The sequence below is a fragment of the Drosophila tropicalis genome, unplaced genomic scaffold (assembly GCF_018151085.1).
Source record: "Drosophila tropicalis isolate 14030-0801.00 unplaced genomic scaffold, ASM1815108v1 contig_593, whole genome shotgun sequence".
Lineage (NCBI taxonomy): Eukaryota > Metazoa > Arthropoda > Insecta > Diptera > Drosophilidae > Drosophila > Drosophila tropicalis.
Window position 1 is genome coordinate 16,535,198 of NW_027173070.1, and position 10,813 is coordinate 16,546,010.

At 36.0% G+C, this 10,813-nt stretch overlaps 3 protein-coding genes across 6 annotated transcripts; 2 read left to right on the top strand and 1 right to left on the bottom strand.

The window, feature by feature from the left end:
- The first annotated feature begins 279 nt into the window (after nt 1-279).
- On the top strand, nt 280-946 carry mRpS16 (mitochondrial ribosomal protein S16). The gene is made up of 2 exons (XM_068290849.1): nt 280-482; nt 559-946. The coding sequence occupies exons 1-2, from the start codon at nt 366-368 to the stop codon at nt 838-840; spliced, it is 399 nt and encodes a 132-aa protein (XP_068146950.1). The 5' UTR covers nt 280-365; the 3' UTR covers nt 841-946.
- On the bottom strand, nt 866-3,682 carry ReepB (Receptor expression enhancing protein B). 3 transcript variants are annotated; one of them, XM_068290846.1, is made up of 4 exons: nt 3,391-3,682; nt 1,308-1,540; nt 1,143-1,242; nt 866-1,077 (listed from the first exon to the last, which is right to left on the bottom strand). In XM_068290846.1, exons 1-4 carry the CDS (start codon nt 3,539-3,541, stop codon nt 1,016-1,018), a joined length of 546 nt encoding a protein of 181 aa, XP_068146947.1. In that variant the 5' UTR covers nt 3,542-3,682; the 3' UTR covers nt 866-1,015. The 3 variants fall into 3 exon arrangements, with proteins under 3 accessions (XP_068146947.1, XP_068146948.1, XP_068146949.1); XM_068290847.1 differs by lacking the exon at nt 3,391-3,682 and adding an exon at nt 2,630-3,060; XM_068290848.1 differs by lacking the exon at nt 3,391-3,682 and adding an exon at nt 1,598-1,679.
- Nucleotides 3,683-3,821: 139 nt separating this feature from the next.
- Act42A (Actin 42A) lies at nt 3,822-7,402 on the top strand. Of its 2 annotated transcripts, none has more exons than XM_068290845.1 (2): nt 3,822-3,963; nt 5,629-7,402. In XM_068290845.1, exon 2 carries the CDS (start codon nt 5,648-5,650, stop codon nt 6,776-6,778), a length of 1,131 nt encoding a protein of 376 aa, XP_068146946.1. In that variant the 5' UTR covers nt 3,822-3,963; nt 5,629-5,647; the 3' UTR covers nt 6,779-7,402. The 2 variants fall into 2 exon arrangements, with proteins under 2 accessions (XP_068146946.1, XP_068146945.1); XM_068290844.1 differs by lacking the exon at nt 3,822-3,963 and adding an exon at nt 5,217-5,337.
- Nucleotides 7,403-10,813: the final 3,411 nt, after the last annotated feature.

A 10,813-nucleotide genomic window follows, 5' to 3' on the forward strand; every position in this document is an offset into this window, starting at 1 on the left:
CACGGATTTTCTAAAAATCGATAAGCAACTAGAGAATTGCCACGAAAACCGATTATCTGTTACATTAATAGAGATGGGACTACTAAATGTCCATAAATCTTCCAGTTTGCAATATCGGAAATCTCACTTATTTTTTTTGTCATAGATTGTAGCCGTCCGAGTCGCTAAATTAACGATAAAGTGAATTATTTATTGCGCAAACCAAGGTCGACGCTCTAGTTAACACGAGTAAGACGCACATCACTAATGGTTATTCGACTGTACTGCTATCGGCATGGACATGAAGAAGCGTTGCCAGATCTGATTCAGCTGTTATATATTATTCTTCGTAATTCAGTTTCCTGCGATATATTTAAATTCATAAAATGTCCTTGTCCCCGGCAAGTGGAATTGGTCGCTTTTATAAGCAATCAGCCAAAATCATTCGTTTCGTTCGTCAAGGCTGTACAAACAGACCATTTTATCACATTGTTGTCATGGAGGTGAGCGAGCGCGACTCTTCTTCGACATGTACATATATGTTGCCCTATTTAATATCTCAACTCCTGCCGTTTCCAGCGACGCAAAAACCAGCATCAGCCGGTGATTGAACAAGTAGGATCCTACGATCCCCTGCCCAATGATTTCAATGAGCGACTAGTGGCCCTCAACACAGAACGCATTCGTTTCTGGCTGGGAAAGGGTGCACATCTCTCAGTGCCGGCTGCCGAGTTGCTAGGCATCTCTGGTCTTCTGCCAATACATCCACGGACCTACATGACCGCTTGGCGCAATCGTAGAAAAGCTGCCGATGAGGCGGCATCTGCTCCAGAAAAGGTGGAAGCTGAATCTACTTCTTAGTTAAATAAAGGAAAAACACGTTGAGTTTTAATTGTACAACAAGCGGAGATTTTTTTGTGGCTAACAAACGCATCAAATATGTGTGTAATTAAAAATTAGCAAAGTTTCCAAATAGTGATTCCTCTGGGGATTTCCAAATGCTTGTGACGGAAGTAGTGGGCTTTTCAATTGCAGCCTAATCTGCCTTAAGCACGCTAGATGCCTTCTTCATGCCATCATCAATGATCTTGTCAACAGCTGCAACCCAACGAAATGGATATTAGATAGAAATTCCTTTAAGAGCAAAACGATATGGAACTTACAGTGGTGATGTTTCAGAAAGTAGGGTCGCACCAGTTTGTTATAGATAATAACGGAGCCGTTCTGTTCCATTGGTAGCATGCACCAAATAAGGAAAGCACACTATAAGAACAAAAAAGACAAAACTTAATTTCTTTCCAAATTTAACAATCAAATCCACTACTTACTTTCAATAGCCAATAGAAAGGTATGATGCTGGTCAGAACACCCGAAAAGAACTCAATGACCGTGAATATGCCAAATGTTACCCAGTAGGTGAGCCATTTGGTATCATCCTGCTTAGTGCTCGATTCAATTGCATGGATGGAGATATACGCAGGATATAGTACACCAATAATGTTGCACAGGAGTTGAGCGCCGTAGCCAAATATCAGGTACAAGGCGCAAAGCCCAACAGAAACTGTAATAGAATTTCCTCTTAATAATGATATGGACTAATTGATTGGAACACGTTTACCATAACGGAGAATGGCATGCTCCAGGAATAAATCAATTAGTTTGCTTTCCAATGCCTCAAATGCCATGATCTCTAGCTCGTTAACGATACACTTCTAAGCTAATAAAATTGAAGAGCCCTCTATGCTATTGCAGAAACATTCAACAGGGGCGGTTAAATCAATAGAAGGGCCAACAAAAGGGTTTAACCAATTTATAAATGCATTTCCTAAGAATCTCAACTAATATTAGCATAAAATTTTATGTTAAAAGGTTCTATAACAATCAGTCCCTAACTATATATGTATAAATATTGCAGTCCTCGGTAGATGAGTTGTCTAAATGGCCCAGTCGTTTAGGCAACTGAACAATAAGGCTAGTGTATGGATGTAGTTTTCGTCTAAGTCGATGGCCTTAGTTGCCAGTGCTTGTAAAATATGGTTACGTTGATAGTTTACAACTATATTCTATACTTCTAATAACAATAACAATAACAATATGTATAAATATGTTGATGTTTTTCTTTACTTCAAAAGGAAAAGTTTTCATTTTGCTAAAATCAATTCCAATTGGAAGAGGCAGGATAACCAATGAAATAGAATCTTTACATTTGAAACTTGCAAACATATGTACCTGTGTCCTATAGGCATAAAAATTATATTAGATATAATTAATATTCGCCCCCTCTCCACCGCTCCTGATATGCACATATCATTTCTCTGGTTATGCTATAATTAACCATTTAGCTGTTGTCAGAAATTCAAGAAAAGTGTACTGCACATGGTTAAAATCCCGGCCAGTCTAGCATTGCATGCCCGGATGACCACAACAGAAAATCGTCGGCAACATTCTACTACATAATGTTGTTTCCTTTTTTGTACAACATTTATCATTAATGATGTCATGCCCGACGAACTAATTATACATAGATATCGAGTGAGTTTTGCACACATTTTGTTGTTTAGAAGGTGTCAAAAGACGAATGTATTATGGGGTAATGGAATAAATTTGGGGCGTAGCCTTCTAAACTGATTCACCTCACTCACTAACTCACCTGTGCCTATATAGATAATGGGAACCCTGACATTGCGTTCAACTGCCTGCCGGTGTCTGATATTTACAATATAATCCCAAAGCCACATTTGAGGGGCTTTCTCGTGGTTGAGCTGGGGAAGCTTCGTCTCACCAACACGCACACATACAGGTAAACTTATGTTTTTTTTTTTTTCGTTTGTTGTTTCGTTTTACACGTGTGCAAAGCGCCACGAAGGCAAAGTCACAGCTTGCTCAAAGTCGAAACTGTAGCTGGGAGTTAAAACTGAGCTTTGACCTCTTGACTGGCCGCAGATGATAGGTGAATTAATTAAATTTCAATTTTCTTCTCCAGCGACGTTGCAGCAGACAGAAAAATTTTTGTACTTACTCGTAAGTAAACAAAGAAAATTGCAAAACACATTGATTCTCACGTGTAAGTGTATGTGTGGCGGCAAGAGAGTGTGCTGGGAGTGTGTGTTTGCGTGTGAGAGACCTAGCACCACACATGACCGGGAGGACAATTAACATTATTAACTAAGCCAGTCAGAACAAATCATCTAATTTGATGACTGATTACCGTCTCCTCCTCACACTTATAGAATGTTAGTGGTTGGCCTTGCTAAATACATATATGTATGTATATTACCAAATCGGCTATTTTTAAATTTTCTACAACATTTCTTCTAAAAAGGCCTGCTAGCCACGTATTACGTAGCTTCAGTGCACTCCTCTGGCGCTCCTTAATGTTCATGATAAGGTCATGCGTTTGAGGACACTCACCAAAGAAAATATTGACTCTGGAAAATCCTGATTTTTGTTCGACTAAATCAAGTCCTTTCGTCCATGGCTTGGCGGGATCATGAAGAGATTTGTCGACCACTGTTTTATATTGGTCAAACCATTGTTGCACTTGTGCTAATTGCGCTGCCATTATATTTGTTTGCCTTAATTCGTGTAAATATATATATTTTTTAAACTTTAAATTTTAGTATTTAATAGGTAAAATAATTTAATACAAATGCCGACTTTCTACATATGCCAGGCTGGTTATTGCTATCGAAATAATTTTTTCCTTTTACCAACACTGCTGTGCGTTGGCGTTGTGACACTGCGTGGGTTATCGTATGGCTTAGTTCACTTGTACTTTTTCAATATAGTTCAAAATTCAAATGTTATCTCGGCTTTTTTCCTTACGTCATATAGTTAAGCTATCCCGAACAAATCTTAAGAAAAAAAGGTTTTTTACACAGTAGTAGATTATTTTGTAAAATTATTTTCAAGAAAAAAACTATTTAGAAAAAAGTGTCCTATCAGCCCTATAAATACTAAACGGGATTGCCAACAGTCATTAAGGTAAGTCTCTGGTAAAATTAACCAAAATCTAAAAAAATAAGAGCCAAACAACATCGGATGACTTCTTTTGCGCCACCTTGCACTAGTGCTACATTTTTTGTTGTGCTTAAAAATATGACAATGAGGCGGCATTACAATGGATCAACTAACCTTGGAAGATACATACATACATATATACATACATACATATGTACATATGTATGTACATATATTGAAGATAAGATGGCATTGAAGATAGAAAGTATTAAAATCATTTCATTCATTTCAGCATAGGGTAATGCTAAGTTTAATAGGACAACATACGCTGTCCAAATACCTTATTTGCGTTACTTCCACGATGAACTTTTGGTTAGATTGTTTTATTTTTTTAAATTAAGTTCGTTTTTGCTTCAATTGTTAACGATAGATAAAATTCCCTTCTCTAGCTTTTACGTTCGGTTCCAATTTGTTCGAGGGATGTAAGTGAGTTCGACTGAGTTTCGTTGAGGGACGCCTAACGAATGTTTCGTTAAGCAGTAGAGATTGACATCGATGTCGCGGTATTTTTAAAATTATTGATTAAATAGAAATCATATATGTACCTACATACATATTGAATATATTAGCAATTTTTATATTTGTTATTTTCCTTATAAATTTTCATTAATACAAAATCTGATTTCATTTTAGTGTATGTCTTTTTCTTATAGGTTAATTTTGAAATATGTGTTTCTTGAAACATACAGTTGCTGTCGAACAATTTTATGTTTTTGCTATGTCTATGACATTTGTGTATCATTTGCCCAGCTTAACTTAAGTTTTTTCTGACTCAAAGCTTTTGAATCAGTTGAAGATAAATAAATTTTGTATTGTTTATTGCCATTGTTAATGTATCTTTGTCCATGTATTGTATCTTCTTACTAATGTGGCTCCTTAATTGTCTTTATTTTACGTCTGGTTTGGGGGGTTGTATGCCGAAGTGTGAGTTTTGCTACTACGAGTCCTTAAAGATCTTCAACATTTAACGCCACCTATCTATCTCATGCTGATCAAGAATATATGTATATACTTTCTGTGCGTTACAAACATCTGAACAATTTTATAATATCCTCTGAAAGGGTATAAAAATGAAAAAAAACTTACAGTGAGTTAACAGAGCTTGTCGATAACACGACTCATCATGTTATTTCGCTATTTCGTTCAATGTTCGAGTTGTTCGACTCATTTGCTCGAATGGCATGTTCGAGTGTTTCGTCCAGTTGTTTCGTCCGAATATAGTGTTGGAAAGTTGAAAAGTACGGTGGAAAAAGTAGGCGTCGTCAATTGAAATTCGTCTGTCATTGTGCCAAGTATAGTTTTGCGGAGCTAGAAAAAATTCATCCATTTCCATAAAAGGTAATAAATAATTTCGTTTTGGCTAATAACGGGTACAATTTTGTCTTGGCTTGAGATCTTTTTGTGTTGGTGTGTGCAATTCTTTGTAAGTGCGCGTTGTGGTTTTTTTTTTTTTTTTTTGCGGTTTGAACGAATCCTTTCGGGGCGGCTTTTGTCTTTGTCGGCTAAGCAAAGAGATGCCGCCCATCCTTTGTCCTGTCTGCGTGTGTGTTTTTCAATTCGAGTGTAGATAAAATTTTTTTCTAATTTTTTAAAATTTCTTTTCTTTTCGTTTTTCTCACTCTATTGCAGAAAGTATTAATCAATCAAAATGTGTGACGAAGAGGTTGCTGCTTTAGTTGTTGACAATGGCTCCGGTATGTGTAAGGCCGGTTTTGCCGGTGATGACGCACCCCGTGCCGTCTTCCCATCGATTGTTGGCCGTCCACGTCACCAGGGTGTGATGGTCGGCATGGGACAAAAGGATTCGTATGTGGGTGACGAGGCACAGAGCAAGCGTGGTATTCTCACCTTGAAATATCCCATTGAGCACGGCATTGTGACCAACTGGGATGATATGGAGAAGATCTGGCACCACACCTTCTACAATGAGCTGCGTGTGGCCCCCGAGGAGCACCCCGTGCTGTTGACCGAGGCCCCTCTCAATCCTAAGGCCAATCGTGAGAAGATGACTCAGATTATGTTTGAGACCTTCAATACTCCGGCCATGTATGTGGCCATTCAGGCTGTGCTGTCCCTGTATGCTTCTGGACGTACCACTGGTATCGTACTGGATTCTGGTGACGGTGTCTCTCACACTGTTCCCATCTATGAGGGATACGCCCTTCCCCATGCCATTTTGCGTCTGGATTTGGCTGGTCGCGATTTGACCGATTACTTGATGAAGATCTTGACTGAGCGTGGCTACTCTTTCACCACCACAGCTGAGCGTGAAATTGTCCGTGATATTAAGGAGAAATTGTGCTATGTCGCTTTGGACTTTGAGCAGGAGATGGCCACAGCTGCTTCAAGCTCATCTTTGGAGAAATCATATGAGTTGCCCGATGGACAGGTTATTACCATCGGAAATGAGCGTTTCCGTTGCCCTGAATCACTGTTCCAGCCCTCATTCTTGGGCATGGAGGCCTGTGGTATTCATGAGACTACCTACAATTCGATCATGAAGTGCGATGTGGATATCCGTAAGGATTTGTATGCCAATACCGTCCTATCTGGTGGTACCACCATGTATCCAGGCATTGCTGATCGTATGCAGAAGGAGATTACCGCCCTGGCTCCGTCCACCATGAAGATTAAGATTGTTGCTCCACCAGAGCGTAAATATTCCGTATGGATTGGTGGCTCCATTCTGGCTTCTCTATCCACATTCCAACAGATGTGGATCTCTAAGCAGGAATACGATGAGTCTGGACCATCCATTGTTCATCGTAAATGCTTCTAAATAATTCCACCCACAACAACAACAACTACTACGAAGATGATGCGGCTGGCCAAAACTGGGCGTGCCTCCTCTTGACCAAATTAACAACAATAACAACAAGAAAAAAATCACGTCAGTTCGAAGAAAAAAGAGGAGAAGGAGAGAAAATGCACGGGCGACCGCATAATGATTGCATTCCAAAACAAAATAAAAACTACTTTTATACACAGTTTTATACAAGAAGACCATAAAGCATACAATCTAAAATCTATATTATGATGATGTATGGGAAAACATACCCACACCCACACAACCAACAAACACATCCAATCAACACACACAATTTACGCATTAAGCAAAGGCCCATTTTGTGTTCCAATATCGAAATTGATCAAGTTCATAAAGCACATTGGCATTTATTATATTATAAAATAATCATATTTGGCATTCACGATATTATCAATACATACACATAAAACACACATTAAGCTACTTCCATTGCATTTCTATTACATACATTCCAAACAAGAAAAAGAAAGGCATACATACATATTCCATACCATACCATACCATACCATACCATTCTCTAATTGTAACCGCTTAGGTAAAGAATAAAGAAAAAGCGATGAAGAACTGAAAACATAATGATGACTTAAAATATTTTTTGTATGACTAAACGCCAATGGATGCGGTCATCGGGCGAGGGCGATAAACACGCGTTTGTTCATTGCATATATAAGGCAAACGAAACTAGTTTGAATTTTTACCAATATAAAAGTATAAACAAATGTTAAATAGAGGCGGAAAGGCAGCCAAAAGGCAGCCCAGGAAGTTGGCGATAAGTGATATGCGGGTTCATGATTCAAACTTCAATATTTTTTTAGTTGTTTATTCACTTGGCTTATCAGTCGGCGGACCACGCCCCATAGATTTTAGCGGTATTTTCAAGTTGATCGATTGCCGTTCATATGTATAATAGTGACCATATTGCCTTATATGGTCAGGCATTGTACAATTGTTTAGAAAAGGAGAGAGAGAGAGAGAGACAGTAGAGAATCAGCAATAAACAGAGCGCAAGCAAAACAATGCCAAATGCTGGCTGACTCACCCACAAAAAAACGTTTTGGAGTTGCAATCCAAATTCGAGTCATTTAGCGGCATTGTTTTGCTAACCATTTTTGGGATTTGAGATTCTCACTCACAGTAGAACGTACCCCATGGTCAATGGGAAGAGAGATCCCCAGTTTTGTTTTTTTTTTTTTTTTTGGGCAGGGTTCAAATCAATCAAATGCAATTGTTCATATTGTCTGGTTTTGGTCTATAAAACTCGTATTGACCAAAATCATTGAAGCTCAACTATTGACATGAAATTAAACAATTTTGTTTTTTTTTTTTTGTCGACAACGACCATAAAAGTACATTTTTGTTTGTTTGTAGGTTTTCGACGGAATCCCCGTTTAGCCATATATGGCCAAAAAGGAAACTCAAGAGAATTTCAAAAACGTTCTTATTGATAAGGTTATCGTTATCTATCAAGTGAACAACCTTAGTTTGAAATCGAGAACTACTTGTTTGATAAGCGTTGCCTTGAATTGATCTTATACATAATTTTTATAAGTAGATCCAATGAATAATAAAACAGAAATGAAAAACATTTAACTATTTGATAAGATTTGATAAGTAAACCAAAAGCTATGTTCATTAAGGAGGATTTCATGGTTGAGCAATAATTTTCATTATAAGCATTATTTCCTTGATGAAAGCTAGAGAGATTTCAAAGCTTAGACTAACAAGTCATTCCATCTGGGATATAGGATAATATTGGGAATAGTTTTGTACAATGATTTGTAAGGCAAACGCGTTTTTCTCGTAGGATACAGTTAGTAATTCTGAACCGATTTTAATGAAACAAAGTGCAGTCGACACAGAAATGGCACAATTCTGGTACTGACCACATTCATAATTTTGGGATTTTTTGAACCAACTGAAAAAGTGAACTAAACAAACTTTCATTTATGAAAAGCAGCCGTTTATCCCCTTAAGGCTAGAAAACTCCAAAATTTATATTGATTGATCAGAATCATTCTGAATTTTTTTCAAAAATTTGGTATATATGTTTTTTGAAGTATAATTTCAATCCATTATAATAAATTCCCCTCCGGTATACAAAAAAGAAACCATTGGGTGACACATTGCATGCGCCAAAAAAATGTTCTTTAGATTAAGTCATTTAAATCAGTTGAGTTGGGTCAATCACCGCCCCAAAAGATATGATTAATGCTATATATATGAATTTCTCAAGTAGACTGTTGCTGATTGCGCCTTTCGAGGAGAATGTAGGTTTTTTGGAGTTTATGTAAGGGAGTTACCCTAAAACCCAAGAAATTAAGTAAACAGGATATTATTAATGAAACAACAACTACTTGAGGAAAACAATTCATTGGAAGAAATACTTATGGCCCGGTTTATGTTTTTATATATCATTCTTTATCTTGTCTATAATAATGATTTGCAGGTTTCACCCTATAAAGGAATCTTTTACTCGTAACATGTTCATGATGGATTGATTTAAAGACCCTCAATGTAACAGTAATTCATTTGAACAATGAGTGAGGTATCACACTCTCATGTGATAAAGAGGTGACAAAAATTATAAATGAATTTGCAGTTAAAAGACAAAATTTCAACCTGATATCGAATGTAGCAAAAATTTGAAATTTCCAAAAAAAAAAAGGTATTATTTTTAACGTCCTATCATCCGAACAAACTAGTCAATCAACTAGCCAAAAACACACACAAAAAAAAAAACCCCTAAGACGTCATAAGAAATTACTAAATTAAGATCAAAAACTGCCACCAAAGAAATCTGTTACTTATTAATCTGATATAGTTATCAAGATCCACAACATGATTTGTAGATTAGGTTCTGAATAAAACTAAAAAGACAAAACAAGAAAAAGTAGTTGTTTGCTGACGTCATTTTATAAATAAATGACACGTCACTTACTATAAGCATAGCTGTTCATATTGATTCATCAATTTTCTAAATAAAAACCACATAAAATAAAATTTATCACAAAAAAATAGTCGTTTAGAAACTGAAGTAATGAAATATTTGTACGATAACATTTAAACAAAAATATGTATACTTATATTCCCGAAAAGTAAATACGCGATTCGATGAGATGAATACTCAAATTTTAAACTCAATATGTGCCTTAAGTTAATAAATATTGGCAAAAATTTCAATTAAACAACCTGAAATTTATATGTATATTCCGTAACACCAACCATTTTCAGTTATATAATTGTGATAAAGGATTTATAAATTTCATCTTTCTGATTCTGATCGAGTTTTATTCATCACATTTCTCGACTTCCTAGGGTCCCATTTCGACTCATTCCAAAATTTAGCATTTGAATGTAAAAGTTCTAAAATTTTGAGTATTAGTTGAAGTAAATGAATAAGACACCAGAAGTTAATGCATCTCGGAACACTTATGTACATCACTTAACATCGATTAAAATTAACTATGGCATTGTTTTAAAAACCTTTTCTACCGAAAGCTCAAAAAAAATACATAACTAACGTAGTTGGATGAGTCTAAGCTTATTATACACATTCTTATATATAGCCTATCATTATCCAATCTTACGATATCACATTCCAAAACGAAATAAGTGGTTGACCCTTTCTGTTAATCTGTTAAACATATATATTACATAATATATTCAACTAATATATAAAACTAAAATGTTTTAAAAAATATTTACTTGTGCCTTTATTGGTTATCTTTTTTTTCTTATACATTTCTTATTTGTGGTTTTGTTTTCATTTTTTTTGTCTTATATAGCATTTTCAGAATCGTTATACATGGATTAAATACGCGATTTTGTTACATGAATTTTATTTTTGGTTTACAAAAGGTTATGCTCAATTGTTAATTTATTAATTAATTATTGTTGTGTTTGTGTGTGTTATGAAATGAGAAAATTAATGCTAATCATATATATATAAATGATTTTGATTAGATCTGCTATTTATATATATGTATG

Excerpts from the sequence above, each read along its gene's own strand:
- mRpS16 (XM_068290849.1), top strand. The coding sequence starts at position 366 with ATGTCCTTGTCCCCGGCAAGTGGAATTGGTCGCTTTTATAAGCAATCA. Across the intron at positions 483-558 it reads ATCACATTGTTGTCATGGAG|CGACGCAAAAACCAGCATCA; the intron begins GTGAGCGAGCGC and ends TGCCGTTTCCAG.
- ReepB (XM_068290846.1), bottom strand. The coding sequence starts at position 3,541 with ATGGCAGCGCAATTAGCACAAGTGCAACAATGGTTTGACCAATATAAA. Across the intron at positions 1,243-1,307 it reads CTTTCTATTGGCTATTGAAA|TGTGCTTTCCTTATTTGGTG; the intron begins GTAAGTAGTGGA and ends TTGTTCTTATAG. Across the intron at positions 1,078-1,142 it reads CTTTCTGAAACATCACCACT|CTGTTGACAAGATCATTGAT; the intron begins GTAAGTTCCATA and ends GTTGGGTTGCAG.
- Act42A (XM_068290845.1), top strand. The coding sequence starts at position 5,648 with ATGTGTGACGAAGAGGTTGCTGCTTTAGTTGTTGACAATGGCTCCGGT.